Source organism: Saimiri boliviensis, chromosome 8 (assembly GCF_048565385.1).
Source record: "Saimiri boliviensis isolate mSaiBol1 chromosome 8, mSaiBol1.pri, whole genome shotgun sequence".
NCBI classification, from domain to species: Eukaryota; Metazoa; Chordata; class Mammalia; order Primates; family Cebidae; genus Saimiri; species Saimiri boliviensis.
In genome coordinates this window covers 120,725,477-120,751,541 of record NC_133456.1, presented here as the reverse complement: position 1 = coordinate 120,751,541, position 26,065 = coordinate 120,725,477, and the positions used below count along the sequence as shown (strand labels likewise).

The 26,065-nt window shown below is 36.6% G+C and overlaps 1 protein-coding gene across 4 annotated transcripts in view; it reads left to right on the top strand.

Annotated features, from left to right (window-relative positions):
- The window catches only part of ODAD2 (outer dynein arm docking complex subunit 2), a 156,627-nt gene that overhangs the window by 46,748 nt on the left and 83,814 nt on the right, over positions 1-26,065 (top strand). For all 4 annotated transcript variants that reach the window (XM_074405155.1, XM_039478994.2, XM_074405157.1 and 1 more), the window contains 6 exons: positions 7,365-7,511; positions 7,899-8,108; positions 12,176-12,418; positions 13,145-13,255; positions 16,263-16,417; positions 17,846-18,088. In XM_074405155.1, coding sequence (XP_074261256.1) covers positions 7,365-7,511; positions 7,899-8,108; positions 12,176-12,418; positions 13,145-13,255; positions 16,263-16,417; positions 17,846-18,088 — 1,109 coding nt within the window. The remainder of the gene's footprint in view (positions 1-7,364; positions 7,512-7,898; positions 8,109-12,175; positions 12,419-13,144; positions 13,256-16,262; positions 16,418-17,845; positions 18,089-26,065) is intronic.

The window sequence follows — 26,065 nt, the reverse complement described above, 5'->3', positions numbered from 1 at the left end:
TACATGAATTTATAAATTATTTTTTGATAAACTGCAATTTTAATAATGTTGAATTAAGGCAGGCCATGGTAGCTCATGCCTGTAATCCCAGCACTTCGAGAGGCTGAGGTGGGGGGAATCACCTGAAATGAGGAGTTTGAGACCAGCCTGACCCACATGGAGAAACCCCGTCTCTACTAAAAATACAAAGCCGGGCATGGTGGTACATGCCTGTAGTCCCAGCTACTGGGGAGACTGAGGCAGGAGAATCGCTTAAATCTGGGAGGCGGAGGTTGCAGTGAACCAAGATCGTGCCATTGCACTCCAGCCTGGGCAAAAGAGCAAAACTCTGTCTCAAAAAAATAAACACAATAAAATAAATAAATAAATAAAATTGAATTTTCCTGCTCAGGCCATTTAGTCTTTTACATACGTTAGTAATACTTAGTAGCTTTTTCTCATGTGTATCCAAAACATTTTCTATGAAACTTGTCATAGGTATTTTTCTTATTATGTTGCTAATACTGACATGGGAACTTTTTCAAATTAAATATTTTGATTTGTTCTTGTTAGTGCATAAATAGTTACTCACTTTAAAATTCTGCTCTTGTATCCAGCAACTTTATTGAACTTTTAAAAATTAATTATAATTATTCAGCTCATGCTTAGTCTTTTTAGTAAAATAATTATATTTGCTATAAATTTTTTCTCATTGCAATGACTGGAACGTTCCAATAATTTTAAATTCCTGTAAATGTTTCATGGCAAATTTAAAAGAATGTATATGGGCCAGGCCTGGTGGTGCATGCCTCTAGTACTAGCTCTTTGGGAGGCTGAGGCAGGAGGATCTCTTGAGCCTGGGAGATGGAGGTTGCAGTGAGCTGAGATCACACCATTGCACTCCAGCCTGGGCAACAGAGCCAGACTCTGTCTCAAAATAAATAAACAAATACAATTAAAATAATGTATATACCATCCTTGCATGGTTCCTTACCCATTCCTAAGAAAACATTCTCAGCAAGCTTGTAAAACAGCAACCTGAAGTCTAATTTATTTGAGAATATATGTATATTTTTCTTCTGGAAACAGTATTTTCTTTTTCTCCTCTGGGTTCTGTTCAGTCTTAGGTTTATGCGTGCTAAGTCATCAGTATAAAATAGACTTGCAAATAAACAGAAGGAACGCGATGTCCTTTTCTGTGTTGACTCACATGGTTATATACCACTCACTGTGGGTACCCACCTGGTACCATTTCTGATCCTGGGCGAAGAAGAGTATCTCTAAGCCAACCTTCATGTTGGGCACCAGGTCCTCTGTGATCATTAATGAGCAGTTACTGGCAGGGGTTTGCTTTTCTTGCTCTCTGAGTGGCATGTTTGAAGGAAAAAATGCTGAGGATGTTTGAAGCCAGCTGCATGACCACTTGATAATTGTGCCACTTCTTCAAGTCTCACCAGCTGCCTTCTGATTGCAGATGGAGAAGCCATGTGAGGTAGGGACAGGACAAGAGGCCTCTGATCCTGATTATTCCCTGCCTGCCTTCCGGTGTCACTGTTGTCATGTGGGGCTCTGACAATAACTTCAAATGATGTCCTTGCAAGCATGTTGCCCAACAGAGTTGGAGTTTCATCTATGCTTATAGCATTCTTTCTTGAACAAAGTTGACAAAAACCTTTCAAAAGTTTCTTTATGGTTCATGATGAGTCACCTCTCCCTCCTACTCCAATTCATCTTCTGTTCCCTGGACACCAGTCAGGTGTCCATGCATCCATCCACACTTGCCCCCTCCAGCCAGCGCCCTCTGCAGCCAGAGTGATCTTTTACGAATGGCATCATTGTAAATTACATTGGCCAATCTTGAAATAAAGATGAACATTCTCAGCCCAGACTCTGGGCCCAGCAGCCCAGCTGGTTTTCAACTCATCTTGCACCAATGCTTCCACCCTGGACTCTGGCCTTCTTTAGGTGCTAAACATGCCATGCTCTCCTCCCCTGGGTTTTTGCATATACTGTTTGCTCTTACAGGTGGATATTTCATCACATCCCCTCCTTCTTCACCTGGGAAATCACCTATTATCTGCCCAGATCTCAACTCAGATGTTCTTTCCCAATGGGTGACGCTCCAAGTTAGGTCAGAGTTCCCTGTGATGTGCTTCCAAAGCTCCATACCCTGTCCTGTGTAGCACTTCTCAGCTTCATAGTTTCTGTTTATTTGGGTGAGCTTAATAAAGTTAAAACCTTTCTCCTCCACTACACTATAAGCTCCATGAAGGCAAGGATAGTGTCTGTTTCAGATATGACATGAAGGCATGTCTCTAGTGTCGACCATCCAGCATGGTAACACATTTGTTGAATGAAATAACAAAATAACACAAAAGTGATTTGAGGCAGCCCACTCTCTGTTTTACTCCTGAATACATGGCTCATTTCCACATAGCAAATGTTTGTTTCTTCCTTATCAGCAGTAAGGGAGGGATATTGCTCTATATACCAGATGGAGTATTACTTGCTTATTTCAAAGATTTTATTTGAAGTGATTTTTAAAAAATCACCACCATTTAGGAAAATAACTTTAATTCATCTTGTCTTTCAAAAAGAAATCTTAAGAATAGTGAGAGAGAGCCACTTTCACTTAATCTCTGCATGTTTAAAACCTAATGGTGGCAGTGAACCAATGCCTCCTGATCATTGGAAGGAATGCCAATTGCAAAAAAAAAAAAAAAAAAAAAAAAAAAAAAAAAAAAAAAAAAAAAAATCCAAAGACCAACAGAGCCTGCAGATGTTTGAAAAGAAACAGGGGCAGGCAGACAACTAGCAAAAGAATTGCATTAATTTAAGAAGTGGAAAAGCTTATTGGAAGCATTTTTCAAAGCTCTTCAGAAGCTAGTAAAATCATATTTTAGTGTATTTTCTCTAGCTCTTAAAACCTCACAAATGCAAATGATGATAAAATGTGAAAATAAGTATTGGTAACTAATTCTCGGGAGATTTAGTTGACAAAGGAGTGTATTTGCACGTTTTCTTCTCAGTTCAATGTTTATGGCATCTGGACAAAGTGGAACGAACATTCAAAAATCCTTTGACATAGCTGGTATTTAAAGAATAGCAATTGGCTAACTTTTGTGGCTCTGTATGTTGAATATTTTGGCTCCTGTCCTCTGGTATTCATTCTGAAAGATTTATAATCCTTTTGGGAGTGTGGTCAGTGACAAGAGTAGAACTAAATCCTGAAATGTGGAAAAACTAACTTTCCCTAATATAAAACTGTTCTAAAAAAAAAATCCCTCAAACCTATGAATATGTTTCCAGATTTTCAGAAAAAAAAGCTGATGATTTACAGAATTTTTTTTCTATAAGTATCTAACTTCTTGATGATAACCGTAAATTGTCAGTCTTTTGCATTACAAATTAGCCTAGAGATAATTCAGAAAAATGTAAACTCTTACCTTTGGGACATCTGCTGCAATTAAATGGCCTTTAAGAATTTATGTCATTGGTTATAGTGTAAATAATGAAATAAAGCCCAAAAGATGGGGAAATCATCTAGAAGAGAAAAATTAAGACAATTTGAAATAGGAAACAAAGATTATGCTGAGTGTATAAGCCCAAAAATTGCTACCAAAGAAAATATTATAATGCAAGAATAGCAGTCAAGAAAGTCCTCAGCATGCACGATTAAGAATGTCAGGATGGTACATTCTTCTTCACAGAGTGGATCTGGGGTGGGAGGAGGCTCTTGGCTTAACCGAGGCATAGCACACTGTGCCGTGTCTTCTTGCACTTTCTGGTCATGCTTAAGTCTGAAGCTTCTGCCTAAAGAACTCTCCCTAGCTGAAGCACTTGGTTTGGATTTCAAAACCCTTAATATAGGAACACTGCTCTGCTCCTTCAGACACTTCTGGGGAGGATTCTGGCTCCATTTAACCTTTAAATTCAGAAAAAGAGGAGCTTTGTTCAAATGAATTGTTTTTCTAATTTTCTTTGTTCTTTCTTCTTGTGCATGATTTAATTTCCTTTAATTATGGTTAGCATTTAGAGTCTCCTTTATTATTATTTTAAAAAATTTGTTTCTAGAGACAGGGTCTCACTCTGTTCAGCCCAGCCTGGAGTGCAGTGGTGTGATCAAAGCTCACTTCAGCCTCCAACTCCTAGGCTCAAGCAATCCTTCTACCTCAGCCTTCTAAGTAGCTGGGATTACAGGTGCATGCGTGCACACTCAGACTAGATTCTTCTTTATGGCTTATAAAATATCTGCCTTTTGTTTTTCTAAAGAGGAAATGGAAGTATTGGCTTATGGGAGTCTTGTGCACCCAAATATGGGAGTTTATGAATGTGACAGTTATAGAGAGGATTTTTAAATTTCATATGTCAAAACTAATGTGTGAAAATTGGTGATATTGGTGCTGGTTACTTTTCTCCTTGATAGGAAGTAGAAAAGACACGAAAAGCTGTAAGAACATGACTTATTTTAAGTGTAAATAGTAAAACTAAAACTCTAGTCATTCTAAATTGTGAATGTAGAAGACAGCCTGGTGCATCCACGGGGAGCATTCATGTGGAAAATGAAAATTGTCAGTGACATCTTCACGGGGTAGTTGTTGAGAACATTTCTAGAGGCATGGAAGGAATTTTCTTAAAAGGAGTAAGAAAAAAGGCTGACATCTCAACCTTTCTGTTTTCACTTTGGATCCTTGGTAATCCTATTTTGGATTCTTATTCTAAAAGTCTTGTGTTGAATTCACAAGAGGATCTGCATATGTGTACATGTGTGATATGAAGGAGGAGGGGTGTGGGCAGCTTGTATGTAATTTCCATTTTTTGTGTTAACCTTAAGACACAGGCATGAAGAGATGAAGATAAATTTGTTAAGAGGTACAACAATAAGTGAGATAGTACAACTAAGTTTATTCCCTATTATAGTAAAGAAATTATAGTTAAGAATAATTTATTGTATATTTCAAAATAGCTAGAAGGGAGGAATTGTAAAGTTCCCACCACAAACAAAAGTGTGTGAGGTGATAAATATCTCAATTATCCTGATTTGGTCTCTACACATTTTATACATACATAGGATTATTACATGTAGTCTCAAAATACATACAACTATTATATATAAATTTAAAGATATTTTTAAAAATAACCTATTATATTGAATTCACAAGAAGATTTGTGTACGCACAATCTTGTGCTAGGGAGGAGGGAGTTTGGCAGCTGGTATGTAATTTCCATGGTCTGTGCTAAGTCTATTATATATTATCTATTTTATGTATAGAAATATACTTTTTTCTCTTTTTTTATTATACTTTACGTTCTGGGGTACATGTGCAGAATGTGCAGGTTTGTTACATAGGTATACACGTGCCATGGTGGTTTACTGCATCCATCACCCTGTTACCTACGTTAGGTATTTCTCCTAATCCTATCGCTTTCCTGTCCCTCCACCCCCTGCTATCCCTCCCTTACCCCTTCACCCCTCAACAGTCCCCAGTGCGTGATGTTCTTCCCCTCCTTGTGTCCATGTGTTTTCATTGTTCAACACGCACTTATGAGTGAGAACATGTGGTGTTTGGTTTTCTGTTCTTGTGTCAGTTTGCTGGGAATGATGGTTTCCAGCTTTATCCATGTCCCTGCAAAGGACATGAACTCATCCTTTTTTATGGCTGCATAGTATTCCATGTCGTGTGTGTGTGTGTGTGTGTGTGTGTGTGTGTGTGTGTGTGTATATATATATATATATATATATATATATATATATATATATATGCCACATTGTCTTTATCCAGTCTATCATTGATGGGCATTTGGGTTGGTTCCAAGTCTTTGCTATTGTGAACAGTACCACAATAAACATACATGTGCATGTGTCTTTATAATAGAATGATTTATAATGCTTTGAGTATATATCCAGGAATGGGATTGCTGGGTCAAATGGAATTTCCGTTTCTAGATCCTTGAGGAATTACCACACTGTCTTTCACAATGGTTGAACTAATTTACACTCCTGCCAACAGTGTAAAAGCATTCCTATTTCTCCACATCCTCTCCAGCATCTGTTGTGTCCTGATTTTTTAATGATCGCCATTCTAACTGGCGTGAGATGGTATCTCAATGTTACATTTTTATATTTATATTTATTTATTATGTATAATGTATTTAAAATGTTAAATTTATATATAAACATAATGTATAAATTTTATATATTTATATATTTTAAAATTATAAAATAGGTAATGTATAATAGATAATATATAAATTTATAAAATAGATGTTTACCTTATTTACTATGTATATATAATCTATATACATAATTATATATATACAGATAAATAATGGCAGTATATTATAATGCTTAATAAAAGGAAATAAACATAATTTGAAGGTGTATTCCCTTAACACATCATTACTATGTTTTGAAGCAGGAATCAAAGGCTTGTCTATTACCAATACCTTTGCAAAAATGAACAGCAATCTTGCTTTTGTGTGTGATGAGCTACTTCAGTGCCGACGTCAGAACTCCTGTTTATCAACCAGCTGAGTAGCAGTAGCAATACTATGTACTACTCCTTAGAAGATTTTCAAAGCAGAAATGACCCGTGGACGTTGTCTAAGAATTCCTGCAGTGAATTCTGATTTTAATCTCTGGCAGATCTGGTTCACTGGTCAATCATTCTGTTTTGTTTTTAATCTTTCAGATTTTTTTCTTTTTTTGAATCCCGAAGGAGCATCTCACCACTACTCTTTACATACAGTGATTCACAAAGAAGACATTGGCTTGCAAGACTCTGTGTTGGGCCAGGATTTTGCTCACCACATTGATGCGTTCTTTATTCTTTGTCCTGCCCATCCCATTGATTTCCAGGTCCGATTGGAATTGCTTCTCTTTTCCCAACTGCACGTCCCTCACACCACCTACTCTAGGTTCCAGTATGGAGTGCAGTGCTGCTTCCTGCATGGTTTCCTTTTCTCTGGGTTCTCCCTATTCCAGGGTGTTCTATGCACATCTGTAGGAATAATTTTCAGACGTGCTTTGCATCACGCAATACCATGTTCAAGAACTGGGGGGACCATCTCTTAGCTCCATGTACGTCTTCCATTCCTCAGTCAGCCTCTTAAGGCTGGCCCCATGACTCTCTTTAGTAGATGAATACTGCCTGATGTTATGGCTGTTTAAAGGAGACAGCCCACCTTTAATGTTGACTTTTAATTGGAGCAATGTTTTACGATGCTCTGTACAGCTTTTCCATGCTTTAACTCTACCTGATCCATTTAACAAATTCTAGCCTACTCAGAGACACGTTTCCTAGTTCATGGATTCGTAACTATTTAGTGCATTTCTATGGGAACATGGTCTTACTTAACCTTTCTCTGGCATTGCATCTTTATAGGGAGGAAATCAGACAGCTACAGTGATTGCGTTGTGTTCAATGAGGGATTTCAACTTAGCTCAAGAAACCTGCCAGTTGGCCATCAGAGATGTTGGAGGCCTAGAAGTGCTGATAAATTTGCTTGAAACCGATGAAGTCAAATGTAAGGTGAGTGGCTCGGTCACAATGGATGCGGAGTCTTGTTCCCACCTTCCCGGGGCTCTCTTCTTAGCTCTAGGTGTCTGCCATTCCTTTGCTGCCTGGTTCTTTATCTGCTATTATTGCTGATGACCTGCTAATTCTGTTCACTGCACTTTCTCTTTTCCCTGCTTTTCTTCTTTCTTTTGCTCTTCTCCATTCATCTCTCATGCTTCCTGAATGAGGATTGTTTACATAAATGAAAGAGAATATGCAGGATGTGTGTAACCTCTGGGAATGGAAACTATTTCTTGCAAAACTTAACTGGGGAAGGATTTTAGGTACACTTGGAATTTTTAAAAACATAGCGTGGGTTACATATTCACTACTCATCTTTTTTCTTTTTTTCTCATGCAGATTGGTTCATTAAAAATACTGAAGGAAATCAGTCATAATCCGCAAATCAGACGTAATATTGTTGACCTTGGGGGCTTACCAATTATGGTGAATATACTTGATTCTCCACACAAGATTCTGAAGTGTTTGGCAGCTGAGACCATCGCGAATGTCGCCAAGTTTAAAAGAGCACAGCGGGTGGTGAGGCAGTACGGGGGGATCACCAAACTGGTGAGTAGCCCTGACATCATCATCGCCATCGAGCGCCAGCCACACCACACACAGCTCCTAGCTGTCCTTCCTGGCCACGCTGGACATTCCACAGCCATGAGAGCGTGCTCCAGGAGCCTTCTGTATCACTTGTCCTTAAGAATTATTTTTGCATACTTATATTACTGAGTGTCCAAAATAAAAACATGTTCAAACTTATTTTTCAAAGAAATAGAAAATGTTTAAAGCAGATGTAATGGTCACCACCTATGGTACATTGGTAGGGATGCATTCGTGTATAGATTCACGTATAGATGTAAGACATGGTGAGACCTGCTGCTCAGTGGAAAGCTGAAAACTTTAAAACATAAAAAGCTTTACAACTTGAAAAGCTGTTGACGTCGATGATGCCATTGTTTTTTGGTGTTTTTTTTTTTGTTTGTTTGTTTTTTTTTGAAACAGGATCTCACTTCTGTGGCTCAGGCTGGAGTGTAGTGGTGTGATCTTGGCTCATTGCAACCTCTGCTTCCCAAGTTCAAGCCATTCTCCTGCCTCAGCCTCCCAAGTAGCTGGGATTACAGGCACCTGCCACTATGCCTGGCTAATTTCTGTATTTTTAGTAGAAACAGAATTTCACCATGTTAGCCAGGCTAGTCTCAAACTCCTGACTGCAAATGATCCACCAGCCTTGGCTTCCGAAAGTGTTGGGATTACAGGCATGAGCCACCATGCCCAGCCTATGATGCCACCAATAGATTGTAAAGATTTACCCACCATTATAGAGAGCAAACCCACTAGAAATAAACACAAAAAAATTGTTCTCGGAAGTGATGACTGATTTTTCTTCCTATTTTTCTGCATTTGCCAATTTGCCTGTGATGTGTAAGTCTTACTGGTGGCCCATGGCCTCTGATGTGGTGACCTTACTGGGAAAATGCTCTTCCAAGTGGACAGTCAGATCTGCAGGCTCTTGTTCATCTCATTGTTAGAAGACTGAGAGCTGAAAACAGCCTGGGTGTTTAGCAGTGTGTGCTCAGTAAAACGGTCTGCAGTGTATCCACAAGAAATAGCTACTGAGACAGCTATCACTATTGTGTTGAAAGTTTATTTATTATTTTGAGATGGAGTCTCGCTCTGTCACCCAGGCTAGAGTGCAGTGCTGTGATCTCAGTTCACTGCAACCTCTGCCTCCCAGATTCAAGGAATTTTTCTGTCTCAGCCTCCCGAGTAGCTGAGACTACAGGTGCATGCCACCAAGCCTGGCTAATATTCGTATTTTTAGTAGAGACAGGATTTAACTCTATCAGTCAGTCTGGTCTCGAACTCAGAGCTCACACAATCCACCCACCTTGCCCTCCCAAAGTCCTGGGATTACAGTCGTGAGGCACCACACACAGCCTGAAAGTAAACTTAATAGCAAGAAATAAAATGCATAATATTTAATATTGTATAAAATCATGGCAAGATTAAAAACTGTTGCTATCTATGATCCCAATTTTTAGAAATAACCATTAGAAATAAACACACAAATTGCTCTCAAGGGTTTTCTCTGAAGTGATGACTAATTTTTCTGCCTACTTTTCTACATTTGCCAATTTGTCTTCTATGTCTAAGTCTTGCTCTTATAATCAGAAAAAGTAATTTTCTCAATAGCTAGAATCAAAATAAAAATACCAGAATCCTGCTTACCACCTTTGCCATCATTAGGAAAGAATTTTTAAAAGTAAACATGTTTTCACCTTCTTAGTAAGGATCAGTAGATCTGTGTCTCCCCCAGAAGTATTATCTTACTGTATTGTTTCCACTTCTGCACTTTAAGTGACAGGACTTACTCATCCTTGTGTCTTTCACATCATGTAGCCCCGTTCCTTACCCATATTAAGGGTTAATACGTATCTATTGGGTGAATATGGATTTTAATATAAATATGTACACTGAGAAATGTGTTCAGAAATTTGCCAAAAGACATTCTGTGTTTTCACTTGTCATCTTTAAAGCATTATAAATGTATTTGTTTCAAAAATAAGATAGAATCATGACTGGATAGAAGCATGACTAGTTGGTGAGATGCGTAATAAAATGAAGTGGCAGAATGTTAATTATTGACTGTAGATGGTGGATGTAGGGAAGTCTGTTGTGTAATCACTGTAAAATTCTTTAAGATTTTCTGTTTGAAAATTTTCATTAAAAATGCCAGAGAAAATGTAGTTATTACTATGATTATCATTATTCTGCTTAAATAATGAAATAATTTGGCAGGTTGATGTGACTGTCTACTGACACCACTCCCATTAAACTGTAATAATGGATAATGTAACATAAAATTAAAATATGTTTTATGCATCACATTCAAGAATCTAGTGCAGTAGGTCCTCATTTAATATCATCAACAGCTTCTCAAAAATTGTGACTTTAAGCAAAAAAACATGTAACAAAACCAGTTTTCCTCTAGACTTACTGACATAAACAAGAATTAAGTTCCTATGGCATATTTCTGGTCACAAAAATATGACTTCTAAATGAAGACCCCAACACTACCAACATTAAAAATGGAAATAACTATGACTTATACACACATTTAAGAAAGATTAATTAAAACAAGTAAGACAATTATTTAATCAATCTTTGGTGAATCAGCCAATAGTGCTGGACATGGTGGCAATGGGTTAAATCAAGGAATAAATTTTCGCAAGGCAAAGATTGTGAGGAGCATCTCCTAACCACCAGGCAGTTCCAAAACAGTCACAAATGCTGTGGGCTTTCTGAGCACTTCCATACCACACCATTTGTTGTTGTGCATCTGTGTTCAATCCCATGGTCTTCAAATTTCTCCTACATGGCTATCCCACCACAGTCAGCACCTGGAAGCCTCCATTCCCTCCTCCCCATTTTTCCTGGGTTCATATCTAATTAGACCAGGACTGTCCACCTGATTCAAGCCAGTCCCACTTGACCTCTCTCCCAGGAACCTGGAATTGGGATTGAGAGACTCTACTTAGCCTGGGCTATTATTCCCTCCTAAATGTGAGATTGGTGGTTATGGGCAGCATCTGCGGAATTTGACCATCAGGGAGAGAAGAATTGGAGCAGACATGCATAGATGTTGTCTCCTAAGCCCCCGACAGAGACAGTGAGCCTGGAAGGGTGGTTGACAACCAATCACAACTCTCAGGAGGTCTGGCTTCCCTTCCTCCATCGGGCAACCTGACATCCTGCTTAATCCTTATGGTAAATTGCCTTTCCCTTAAGATCTTCAGTGATTTTAGTTATTTCAAAGAAAAAAGTGGATGCTGCCAGTTGTGCTGTCTGGTTTTGTGGGCTTCAGTAGCACACGAGGAAGGCTATGTCCTCCAAAGAGGTCTCATGGTTTTTGTTTTCTGGTTTTTTTTTTTTTTTTTTCAGGCAGGGTCTTGCTTTGTTGCCCAGGCTAGAGTGTAGTGGAGTGATTGTAACTCACTGCAGGCTTGAACTCTTGGGCCCAAACAATCCTCCCACCTCACCTCTGCCTCTGGAGTAGCTGGGTCTACAGGTGTGCACCACCACATCCAGCTTTTTTTGTTTGTTTGTTTGTTTTTGGTTAGAAATAGGATCTTGATCTTGCTGTGTTATCCAGGCTGATCTCTAATTCCTGGCCTCAAGTGATCCTCCCACCTCGGCCTCCTAAAGTGTTGGGATTACAGGCATGAGCCACTGTTCCTGGTCAGGCTTGTGGCTTTAAGAGTACAAAGTCCATTCTGTTCTCCTTAGAAAGTGCTAATGTTTGGGGGGGCTAGTTTTTTGAGATGTTTGGGCTGAGGATGTGGTTTACAAATATTATTGATGTAAATATTAGAGCCATGTTAAGAAAATACTATCTTGGTGGGCTTACATTTCTTATGAAAAGGAAATGTATAAGCTCCCTAATCTGAAGGAAGACTTTTTGTAGGATTTTGTTTGCTTTCCCTGGCTGCTATGGAGTATGAAAATTGATTTTTTAAAATGTTCTTGTTTTTGATGGAGGTGAGCTTGGTAAGCAACCTTGGTAGCTATTGAAGAATGCCTAAGATTTTTAAGATTTCCATGAACACCGGATTTATCTATTCTTGTAGGTTGCTCTACTAGACTGTGCACATGATTCCACAGAACCCACCCAGCTGAGCCTGTATGAGGCCAGAGATGTGGAAGTGGCTCGCTGTGGGGCACTGGCCCTGTGGAGCTGCAGTAAGAGTCACGCGAATAAAGAAGCCATCCGCAAAGCGGGGGGCTTTCCTCTGCTGGCTCGGCTGCTGAAGACTTCTTATGAAAATATGCTGATTCCAGTGGTGGGGACATTGCAAGAATGTGCATCAGAGGTACCCACGCTAGTTCTGCCTCCCTTGACTTCTTAACTTGACTTTCTTTAGCTCAAAAATTGTTTTTAAGGTTATCATGATGGCTCAAGGAGTTTATTTTATTTTATTTTATTTTCCAAGAAGTCAGCATTCTATGAGAAAGAGAGGTCCAACTGATAGGACACTAGTTAAATCAGTATCTGTGTACTGATTACTGTGTACTCTCTCTCTCTCTCTTTATATATATATATATATATATATATATATATATAATGTGTGTGTATTATACTATATATACATATATATATATCACACAGATACTATATATATCTATATATCACACAGGTATATATATATCACACAGGTACTGATTTAATCACTGATTTAATCAGTACCTGTACACTGATTACTGTGTATTTTATATATATATATCACACAGGTACTGATTTAATCAGTGTCCTATCAGTTCATAGGACAGTGACATATATATATCATATATATACTCACATTTTATCTATAATCACATATATATACTGATATTCATATATACATACTATATATATGTATATATACACACACATACCTATATATTACTCAGTTGATTCTCTTAGTGATGTGGGGATATGTCAAGCTAGAACTTTGGTGATTATTTCCTAAGAAAGTTTGTTTAGCATGTTTATTAATAAATGTAAACAGATACTTATATTCATGCCTTAGACACATAAATATGTAAGTTTTTATTCCTAGGAAAACTACCGGGCTGCAATCAAAGCAGGAAGGATCATTGAAAGCCTCGTCAAGAACCTAAGTAGTCAGAACGAGCAGCTGCAGGAGCACTGCGCCATGGCCATTTACCAGGTGCGATGAACTCTCTTAGCAGGTGTCAGCTCTTTCTCATGTTGTTTAAGGCAGTTTTCTAACCATGTATTTTCCTCCTGTGAAATCTGCATTTTATTTATTTTTTTAAGTTTTATTTATAATCAGGAATCTGCATTTTATTTTATTTTTTAAGTTTTATTTATTTTTTTTAGAGATAGGATCTTGCTGTGTTGTCCAGGCTGGAGGGCAATGGCACAATCATAGCTCACCGTAACTTCAGTCTCCCAGGCTGAAGTGATCCTCGCATATCTGCTTCCCAAGAAGCTGGCACTTCAGCCATTTACCACCATGCCTGGCTAATATTCTTTATTTTTGTTTTTTCAGAGACAGTGGCCTCACTATGTTTCCCAGGCTGGTCTCGAGCTCCTGGCTTCAAGTGGTCCTCCCTCCTCAGCCTCCTGAAGTGCTGGGATTACAGGCATGAGCCACTGTGCCCAGTCTGCATTTTTAACAAGTAACACATTGGATTTTTATACACAGTTAGGTCTAAGAACCATTGTCCTGTGGTAATGAGAGAGAAGGTGTATAGGTCAGAGAAACCTGCTTTGACATCTGTGACTATTTGTTTCTAGAAGACATTTATGCATCTTTGTTTCCTAAAATCATGTACTTAGTATAAAGTAGATAAATAAGTAGATGAGTGCTTCTATATTGCTTTTAATATATCCTGTTCAAATAATCTTGGGGCATTTATCGCCTACCAAGGCTAGCCAGAGGAATGGGTGTGTGTGTGTTTCTGGTTTATCTTTTTACTGGTTTACTTATTGTAGTCTACACTAACTTTTTGTGTATTATACATTTTATAGTATATCAGAAAACAGATTAGAATGGTAAAGGGAGAAAAATGGCCTTGACAAGGTAGTGAATGGCTGGTTACTGTGCACATTAGCTTCTACCTAATCAGAGAAGATTTGCTGGAGGAATGCACTTAAGATGTGTAGTCAGAGAGTATGTCAAAAAGATACAAAGGGCCGGGCACGGTGGCTCAGACCTGTAATCCCAACACTTTGAGAGGCCAAGACAGGCAGATCACTGGAGATCAGAGGTTCAAGATGATCCTGGCCAACATAGTGAAACCCCATCTCTACTAAAAATACAAAAATTAGCTGGGCATGGTGGCATGTGCCTGTAATCTCTGCTACTCAAGAGGCCGAGGTAGGAGAATCGCTTGAACCTGGGAGTTGGAGGTTGCAGTGAGCCGAGATTGCATCACTGCACTCCAGCCTGGGTGACAGTGAGACTCCATCTCAAAAACAAACAAGCAAAAACATCAACAAAAAGATCAAGGGATTCATTTCAGTAGAGGGTTGTATTAGGTTGTGAGGGAGGGCTGCTGTAACAAAATACCACAGACTGGGTGGCTTGAGCAGCCGAAATTTATTTCTTCACAGCCCTGGAGACTCTAAGTCTGAGACTAGAAGTAGTTTCTTCTGAGGCCTCTCTCCTCAGCTTGTGTCCTCCCACCGTCTCCTGGGTGTACCCCAGCCTCCTCATCTCTTCTTGGACTGCAGTCCTGTTGGAGCAGGGCCCACCCAAGTAATTTTAAAAGGTCATTTAGCCTGAATGACCTCTTTAAAAGCTCTGTCTCCAAATACAGTCACATTCTGAGGAACTGGGAATTAAGACTTCAGTATATGGGCTGGGGGCAATGGCTCATGCTTGTAATCCCAGTATTTTGGGAGGCCGAGGTGGCTGGATCACCTGAGGTCAGGAGTTTGAGACTAGCCTGGCCAACATGGCAAAACCCTGTCTCTACTAACAATACAAAAACAATTACCTGGGTGTGGTGGTGCACACCTGTAATCCCAGCTACTCCAGAGGTGGAGGCACAAGAATTGCTGGAACCCAGGAGGTAGAGGTTGCAGTGAGCTGAGATTGTGCCAGTATACTCCAGCCTGGGTAACAGACAGACTCCATCTAAAAAACAAAAAACATCCATATATAAATTTTGAGGGGACACAATTTGGCCCATAACAATGGTATATAGCCCCGACTTGTATATATGCCTCACTGGAGTAACCATTGAGTTGATTAGAAATAGGGATTCATTTTTAGAAGTTACCTCTAATCCAGAATTGAAAATCACATGCAGAAGATAAACATGGCAGGTACCTATCTGGTGCTTTGTGATAAGGATTTCTTCCATGGCCTCCATGGGTGATACATGACACATATCTACACCACATGACATCAAAAAACAACTGTGTACTTGGGGTAATAGCCAAGTCTCTGCTAACTGTATCGTCTGTTGATGATACATCTGTATCATCTCTAGAGCCCGGGAAGAATGATCAGTTGAGACCATCTGTGCAGTAAAGATTTACTTCAAAGGATGACACAAACATAGATAAGCATGTTTGAATAAAATGTCAGGTACTATTGATATCACCCACTGCTCTGGGCATGAAGACTTGGAGAAATTCTTTGTCTCTAATCACTTGAACCTAGGAGGTGGAGGTTGTACTGAGCCGTGATCGTGCCACTACCCTCCAGCTTGGGCGACAGAGTGAGACTCTGTCTCAAAAAGAAAAAGAAAAAGAAAAAGAAAAGAAAATACATTTGTCTCTAGATTTCAGGGGCCATTGAAGAGCTGACCAAATCCCTATCACTAATCTGTCTTCTCTTCTACGTTTCCCCAAAATTCTGAGTTGCATCACTGCAGAAATTCTCCATCCCTGCATGTGGAGTTGTAAGTTTCTCACTGACCTTTGCCTCAGGAGATGCCCAGGCTATCTCAAAACTGGTTCGGGAGAATTGCCGAGTATGTAGAAACTGCTATCTGTTCCCAAAGCCATGTAAGGAGAGAGACATACTGTCAAAAACCTACCAGTAGAGAGATGGATTATATTTTACTTTGAGGCACCTTCAGAAAATGATCTCTCTAGAAAGAAGTTTCATAGCTACTAGAGTGGCAGCCTTTTTAGCAATCATCGAAAGCTTGGTATTCCTTGATCACTGACAGCCTCTGATTTGACTTTCTGTGCAGTGTGCTGAAGATGAGGAAACCCGAGACCTCGTTAGGCTGCATGGAGGACTTAAACCCTTGGCCAGTCTACTCAATAAGACTGACAATAAAGAGCGGTTAGCCGCCGTCACAGGGGCAATATGGAAATGTTCCATCAGCAAAGAGAATGTGACCAAGTAAGAGAAGGAGCTCAATATTCTGAAATGAAGATATGGCTTCTGAAACACCTTCTTGTCGTTTAATGTCATTCTAGGAAGGAGTCGATTCTAATGTTAGTGGTGGAGGTACATTCTGGATGAAGTTAGTGGAATGACGGGATTCTTAGGTAGGATAGAATAGAATAGAAATTGTCCACTACCTGGTAATGACTTTTTCTGTGCCTCAATGGCACTAAGACGCTTGCCGACATGATCTCTCTACTTTACATAGAGAGATCATATCATGGCAGCCATTTGAATTAGAAATATCTCTGACATTTTCCGTGGGGACCTATCAAGGTGATTGGGTGGATTTCCCATGGAATCTTTAGATATGGGAGTGATTTTATTCTTTTTTCTTTTCTGAAGAGAAACAAGATGAATCAGCTAAATGTCAACTAACCAGTTACTCTTTAAAGAGTGGTCATTTAAAAATATGATTTGGTTTGATTTTAAAGTATTTATAAACTTTACAATCATTTGATTTATCTTAATTTTCAAATCTATCTCTTCATATTTTTTAGAGTTTCCATTCTCAGTGATGGGTATTCTGAGGCAATTTCTCCTAGACTCCATCTGATTACTGCCTTTAACAAGAAATTCACATCTCCGACCATCTAACACAAAATAAGTTTACTTAATAAATAAGGCAAAGTGAAGTCATGACTAGCTTAAAAGTAACCTTGGCTAATGGAACTTTCATCTTAATTAAAAACTCTGCTGCATCATTGTACTTAAATACTGCCGAAATGTATTAGAAAGGGAAAAATGTTTTGTATAGAAACTAGTAATTTTCAGATATTTACCTTTATGTGTGTGTGTATGTATTTGTGTGTGTATATATGCACACATATGCATATACATATATATATCAGAGTGAAATTTTATAACAAGAGAGATGCTCAAATGTATTAGTGGTTAATATGGAAGCTACCCAAGAGTGACTTTTAAAAAATCTAAGTAGCACAAGTTACTACTCCTTTTAAGGAACCACCTAAACACAAATAGGTACAATAGAGCCATATTTGATGTGTTTAAAAACAAAAATATATAACTTATAATTTATTTTTATTAAACATTTAGAAGACTTCATTCAGGTAAAGTAGTCTCTGTAAGATAGGGGGAAAAGCCCTAACAAAGTGGAATATTAGAGGCTCAGGTTTAGAAGAGGCTGTGGTTTTCTTAGAGACTGTACTGCATGGTGATTAAGGGTGAAGGTCTGGAACAGATGGCTGGGTGTAGACGTCAGCTCTGCTATTTACCAAGCTTCAGATTAGCCATCCAATAATGGGGATTGAATAATAGCTGCATCATTGGGTTGTTGTAAGGATTGAATGAATATTTAGTAATTTTTAGCTAACCTCACACAAAACACAATTCTCTCTGTCTTTCTTATGATGGACTTAGGTTTCGGGAATATAAAGCCATTGAAACCTTGGTGGGACTTTTAACAGATCAGCCTGAAGAAGTACTTGTGAATGTGGTTGGGGCCTTAGGAGAATGCTGCCAAGAACATGAAAATCGAGTCATTATCCGGAAATGTGGTGGCATTCAACCACTTGTGAACCTCCTTGTTGGAATAAACCAAGCTCTTCTTGTGAATGTTACAAAAGCAGTTGGTGCTTGTGCAGTAGAACCTGAAAGTATGATGTAAGTGGCCCTGGAAGTGGAAAGATTTTATATAAGTGTTAGGGAAAACACTTGGGAGGTCACAGAATAGTGTCATCATTTATAATTGATGTGCACAAATGATGAAAAAATACAATGTGTCATATAAATAATCATAAGTTTATTAAATCATGACTTACAGAGCCAAAATGTTGCCTTATATGAGATGAAAGGCTAAGTTGGGCATATCGGAAGGATTTACAATACACAGTAATCAATTTCTCAGGTGGAAACCTTTATTCAATCAACAATACTTTTCTCTGTCTCCTAGGGAAGTATTACACATCTATCTAACTAGGCTTCTAGAGAGTTACAGGCATATTCTCATAATAGTCGTCGTCTTGTTTCTCACCTATTCAGCAAACGTATTTTGAGCACCTAGCAAGAACTGTGAACTGATGAAGGGAAGAGAGAAGGATTTTAAGTGATGGTGTTACTCCTTATTGTCTAATTAGGAAGAAAAGACAATTTAAGAACAATAGAATGATAGAACATATATACTGTTTTATTGTTCTTAAATAATATTGTTTTCTCTGTAGATAGATAGATAGATAGATAGATAGATAGATAGATAGATAGATAGTCTTTATAGTCTTTTAGTCTTTCTGAATCACATTGTTTTAGATGTGCCCTTGAACACAGTATATAAATTGGGTCTTGCTTTGTGAGCCAATTAAAAATAGTTTTTATTTTGGTGAATTAAACCTATTCACATTCATTGATATGAATAATGTTTAGTTTCAACAATGTCATATTTCATAGTTATAATTTGCTAAAAGATTGTAGTCTTTGTTCTTTAATTTGTTATTGCTTGCTCTTTAATTTCCTGTTCTTTAGAAAGGTTTGCATTTTTATTTTTTTTCCCTTTCCTTTTTTTTTTTTTTTTTTTTAAACACAGAGTCTCACTTCATCACCCAGGCTGGAGTGCAAAGTGTGATCTTGGCTTACTGTAACTTCTCCCTCCTGGGTTCAAATGATTCTTCTGCCTCAGTCACCATTCTAGCTGGGATTGCAGGCACTTGCCACCATGCCCAGCTATTTTTTTTTTTATTTTTAGTAGAGAAAGGATTTCACCATGTTGGCCAGGCTGGTCTCGAACTCCTGACCTCAAGTGATCCACCCACCTCAGCCTTCCAAAGTGCTGGGATTACAGGCATGAGCCACCTTGCCCAGCCCATTCACTATTTAGTTTCTTGGTTTTTATTGATTTCTTTTAATTCTCACCTATTGCCTGTATGGAAATCAATGGGATCATTCTATTTTTCTTTTTCTCTCTTTTCCTCCCAATTTCAAAGTGCATTATTTCTGTTTTGTTATATATAACATCAGACACTATTATTCCACCATTGACACTGCCTTTGTTTCAAACGTAGATCAACAGTTACATATATATTTGTCTATATGATCTATGCATATGTGATTCAGTTAGCTTATGTTCTATAGTCTTTTAGTTTGGAGCTCATCCTCTAGGAGAATCTTCAAAAAGCGCTCATGGGTGCAGAATTCCCTAAATTCTTACATGTTAAAACTTTCCCAAAATGCTCAATGGACAGCCTTGCTAGATATAAAGTTCTTTTATTGTCGTTGTTTCTTTTCCTTTTTTTTTTTTTTTTTTTTTGTCAGAGGTCAAGTGATCATCCCACCTCAGCCTAACAAGTAGCTCAGACTACAGGCTAATGCCACCAAGCCCAGCTAATTTTTGTAGTTTTCGTAGAGACAAGGTTTTGCCATGTTGCCCATGCTGGTCTCAAACCTCCGAGCTCAAGCAATCCAGCCTCCTTGGCCTCCCAAAGTACTAGGATTGCAGACATAAGCCACCATGCCCAGCCCAAAATTCTCGATTCTCACATTCTTTCATTAAATTAAAAAGAAAAATACTGCTCTATTGCCTTGCTTCATAACATGTTTTTGAAAAGTCTGATGCTAATCTAATTATTTTGCCTTTGTAAATTACTTGATTTCTTTTTTGGTATGGGGATTTTTTTCTTAACCTTTGTAATGTAATAATTTTGCTAGATTTGTCTCAGAATTAATTGCTGTTTGTTAAGCTGAAGTATAACTCATACAAATAAGGCAGGATAAATAATTGATTCCTTTTTTTAAAAAAATTCATTTATATATACTTATAGATATATGAGTTGTCAGGAATCCCAGCAAACTCCAAGGCTGATAAGGACTGTTGTGGGTTTTTTAAATTATTTGAATTCATGGATCTTCATGAGTTACTCAGTCTCTGCTTTTTTTTTTTTTTTTATACAAATTACCCCGTATACATGATTCAAAACATACTAAAAGTCTAATGCTCTAAATTTTCCATTACTCCAAAATAGCCTTAAAATTTAAAGGTTAGCTTTCAACATAAGTAAGTGCCTACCTATAAATTTCATGTTCCCTTTTTTTTTTTTTTTTTTTTCCTCATTGGAGGTGGGGTCTCACTCTGTCACCTAGGCTAAAGTGCAGTGGCATGATGAGGGGTCACTGCAGCTTAACTCCTGGGCTTAAGTGATCCTCCAAATTTAATGTTCCTTAGATCATGGAAATTAAAGAACAGGTATTTTTATTAATACTTTGCAAATGCCCAGGATTCTAAGAAACGTTACCTAACAATTTACATAAATAATATACTAATTTCCTACAATTTCTCTTATAAAATATTTTCCTTCCACACGTTGTAAAGTAAACATTTGTTGGACTGATTGTTACATGGCTTAGTGTTACGTGATCGTGTAATGAAAGACTCTTTCATATACACAAGGATAGAATTAAAACTTACCATGGAATCTGTAACTCTAAATTTCCTCTCTCCTGTGGTTTAAACATAATTATGTTGCATTTACATACTTTTTTTTTTCAGCTTTTACATTGGGTTTATTTGTTCTTTGTAAAAAGAGGGAAAAAAGTAAAGCCATGCTTGTTTGTATACAGAAGAGATTTAATCTCTCTGTGGCTGCCCAGATATTTATTTTGCCACAGAACCAGTCTTTGTGACCTTTCAGGGTTTAGGCAAAACATAGAATATATGTTTTATATGTTTATATCAACAAGAACATTTTCTTTTCTTTCACGTTTTCATTTTTGTTTTTCATCTGCATACTTTTACAAGCATGTAGATTTAACTGAGATTATAAAAATGTCAATGGAGAGTAATTATGTGAATCATTTAATCTTCCGAATCTTGGTTTTCTCATTTTAAAACAGCCTCTAAGGATTTTTTAATTTGAGGATTATGTGGGTTTTATTTTTCCACATTCTGTATCTCCTCCAGCCAGTGGTGATTTGTGCTCATATTAATAGCTGAAAGAATGGGTTTCTCAGTACTATTTACTGTGAGAGTGCATATTTGTATGTGTGTTCACAATAAAGTAAAAAGCCTTTACATTTTTTTTAATTTGTAAAATATACATAAAGGAAGTCCATAATGAAAATTAACACATTATTAAATTATTGGAAGGGAAACACTTATGTAACTGCCATCCAAGTCAAGAAGTAGAATTCTGTCATTACTATAAACCCCCCTGGCTGTCAGTCCTCACAGCCCACTCAATGCCACCTCTTTTTACTCTGGAGATAGCTTCTTTTTTGCCTTTTATAGTAATTAGGACTCTGCTTCATTTTCATAATTTTGAGAATGCATCCCTCTAAACTATAGCTTAGTTTTGTTTCTACTTGGAATGTATCTGAATTAAGTAAAGAATGTTTTGTCTGATGTTTTTGTTCTAAATTATGGGTTATTTTTACACTTAATTGTTTAGTTTGGTGAGTTTTCATAATTGTATACAGCCATATAACCAGCAGCCAAAAGTAATTATAAAACATGTCCGTCATCCAGGAAAGTTTACTCATGTTATGTTTCAATCAATTTTCATGCCCATTCTAAGCAACCACTTTTTTATTTCCATCACTAGATTAGTAGTGCATATCTTGCATTGGAATTTTTGAATCATCATAGAATATGTGTTTAACTTTACCAGAAACTTCCAAATAGTACACAAAAGGGATTGTATAGTTTTACACTCCTACCAGTGCCAATACTTAGTGTAGTCAGTCTTTTTTTTTTTTAATTTATTCTAATAGGATGAAATGGTAGGTCATTGTAGATTTCATTTTCATGTTCAGTAATTAATGGTATTGAATGACTTTTCGTATTTGTATATATTGTTCTGTGGCCCGTTAAAGTCTTTTGCCCATTTCAATTGGATTGTTTCTCTTTTGTTGAAATCCTTTACCTATGCTGAATACATATGCATTATTAGATATATGTGCTGTGGAGTAATTGTTCCCCAATAAGCATTAAGACTGCCTTTTGAGAAGAAATCTTTAATCTGAGGAAGGTCAATTTTTCAGTTGTCCTTTAAGGTTCGTGGGTTTCTGTCCTGTCTGTGATCAAACTAGTTTTTAAGTATGGAATGAAAGGGGGTCAAAATTGATTTTTTCATACAGTATCCATTTGTCCCAGTATCATTTATTGAAAACATTATTTTTCATTTCCTTATCTTGGTATCTCAGTTGCAATTAAATTGACTGTAAATGAATGGGTCTATTTCTGAACTAATTTAAGGAAAATGGAAATCTCAATGATATTGAGACTGCCAATACGTTAATAAGGTATGTATAACCATTTATTTGGGTCTTACATTTCTCTCAGCAATACCTTATAGTTGCAATGTAGACTATTGCACATTTTGCATTATACTTTTTCTAGTTATCTACTTATTTATGGTTTTATAATTGATAATTATTTTTTATTTTTTCCAGTTGTTTATTACAAGTAATTGATATATAATTAATTTTTGAATGTACCTTTGTATATTCAAATATACTTTTATGTATGCTGGCAAAATTGCTAACTTTATTTTTTCTAATAATTTTTTTGTAGATACCATAGAGTTTTCTATGTGTAGAATTACATAATCTGCAAATAATGACAGTTTACTTTGCCCCACAATCCTTATGCCTATTATTTCTTTTGTGTGTGTGCTTTATTAAGCAGGCCAAGACCTCTGTTACAATCAAATGAGTGCAAACATGTATGTTCTGTACCTAATCTTGGGGAGAAAGCATTCAATTTTTCACGGTTAAGTGTGATGTTAGTCTTAGATTTTTTGTAGATGCTTTATCAGATTGGAAAAGTTTCCTTCTATTCCTAGTTTGCTGTAAGAGTTGTATTTTAATAAAAAATGGATTTTTTTGAATTTTATATGATGCTTTTGTATACTAGTGAGGTGATCAGATGATTTTTCTTTTATTCTATTAATAAAGTGACTTACCATGATTTGTTTTGAAAGTATGAGCCAACCTTCCATTCCTTAGATAAAATCACTCTGATCGTGTTGTATTACCTTTTTCATGAATTCTTGCATTCATCTTGCTGGTATTTTGTATTTTGTGTTTATGTTCATGAGCTATATTGGTTTGTAGTTTCCTTGTAATATCTTTGTCAAGTGTTAGTATCGTGGTTATGCAGGCCTTATAAGTTGAGAAATTACTTTTTCTCTTTGTTTTCTGATAGAATTCGCGTAGGATTATTTTTTCTTAAATATTGATATAATTTACTTAGCAAAATTTTCTAGGTTTGGAATTTTCTTTGTGAAAAGGATCCCTGTTTAATTGGTTTTTAAAATTACAAATTCAATTTCTTTAAAGATATGCCACTATGTAGGTTTTCTACTCCCTCTTGGGTCAGTTTTGGTAATTTGTGTTTCTCAACAAATATGTTCATTTTATTTTATTTGTTAGCCTAAAATTATTTGTAATATCCTTATATTATCCATTATATTATTCTTTTAATCTTTGTAGATTCTGTAATGATAGAAATTCTCATTTTTCTTTCTCTCCATCAATCTCAATTATGGAAGGATCATGGTCCATTAAAAAATAATCTGTGAACTAAAAATGATTTTTACATTTTCAGTTGGTTTCACAAAACAATACTATGCAATAGAGGTAAAAAAAAAAAAAAAAAAAAAAAAAAAAAAAAAAAAAAAAGAAGAAGACTATACAATAGAGCTTATGTTACCTCCAAAGCCTAAAATAGTTACTATCTGGACCTTTACAGGAAAGGTTTGCCAACCTTTCTTTAGTGGTTTACCATTTTTATTCATCTTTCAAATGAACTAACTTTTGACTTTATATTCTCTATTTTTGTCCATTCTCTATTTCATTAATATCAGCCTTTATTTTAAATTTTATTTATTATACTTATTTGTGTTTAACTTTTGCTTCTTTTTCTAGCTTCTTAAGGTAAAAGCTGTGTTCATTGGTATTATAGGCAAATTATTTTCTTATATAACTATTTAAAGGTATACACCAGGCGTCCCCAAACTTTTTACACAGGGGGCCAGTTCACTGTCCCTCAGACCTTTGGAGGGCCACCACATACTGTGCTCCTCTCACTGACCACCAGTGAAAGAGGTGCCCCTTCCTGAAGTGCGGCGGGGGGCCGGATAAATGGCCTCAGGGGGCTGCATGCGGCCCGCGGGCCATAGTTTGGGGATACCTGGCATACACTCTTCTCTAAGCACTGTTTTAGCCTCATCCCACAAATATAAGTTATGTTTTCATTTTTATTTAATTCAAAATAGTTTCTATTTTTTGTGTGATTTACCTTGGGCCCAGGGATTATTTACAAGTGCTACCTAATTTCCAAAACTGGTTATTTTCCAGATCCGATATTGTTACTGATTTGTAGTTTAAAACCACACGGTTAGGGAACATATTATATGTGATTTCAGTTCTTTCATATTTGGCTTATGACTCAGTCATCTGGTCTGTATTTGTCAATATTCTATTTGCACTGAGAGAAATAAATGTGTATTCTGCAGTAGTTGCATGCAATGCTTTTAAGATGTTGAGTAAGTCAAGCTGGTTAAGTGTGTTTTTCAGTCTTTTCTATCTTTACCAGTTTTTAAATTTTATTTTATCAACTCCTGAGAAAGGGGTGTGAAAATTTTCAATCATAGTTGTAAATTTGTTTCTATTTTTTTCTCCCTAGAGCTGTCTCTTGAACAACATAGAGGTTAGAGATGCTAACCCTCCATGAATTTGAAAATCTGTTTATAACTTTTAGCTTCCCCAAAACTTAGCTACTAATAGCCTACTGTTGACCAGAAGCCTTACCAATAACATAAGCAATTAGCACATATTTTGTATGTTACATACTGATTTCTTACAATAATGCAAGCTAGAGGAAAAGAAATGTTATTAAGAAAATCCTAAGGAAGAAAAAATAGTTCATTAAGTGCAAGTGAATCATCATAAAAGTCTTCATCTTGGTTGTCTTCATGTTGAGCAGGCTGAGGAAGAGGAGGAAGAAGAGGTGTTGGCTTTGCTGTCTCAGGGGTGGCAGAGATGAAAGAAAATCCACGCATAAATGGTCTCACACAGTTCAAATCCATGTTATTCAAGGGTCAACTGTATAAATGAATATATAATGCATATATACATATATAAATATATACGTATGCATATATATACACATTATTTATATATGTATGTGTTATATATATATAAAAAACACATATATAAATAATGTATGTATGTGTTACATATGTATATATGTATGTTTGTGATTATGTAATTATATGTATTATATATTATATAATATATAATAATATATATAGTGTGTGATATATATATTATATCTTTATCACACACAATATATAAATATATATATCACACATATAATAATATATATTATATATCACACACATAAATATATATACATATATAACACATATATTATTTATATATGTATGTGTGTTTTTTATATATATATAACACATATATACATATATAAATAATGTGTATACATATATTTATATGTATATATTTTTATATGTATGTATGTGTTATATATTCATTTATTCATTCATTGTCCCTCTGTAGGCAAGGGAGAAATATAGCATTTACCATATATATATATATATATATATATATATATATATATATAGTATGTGTGTG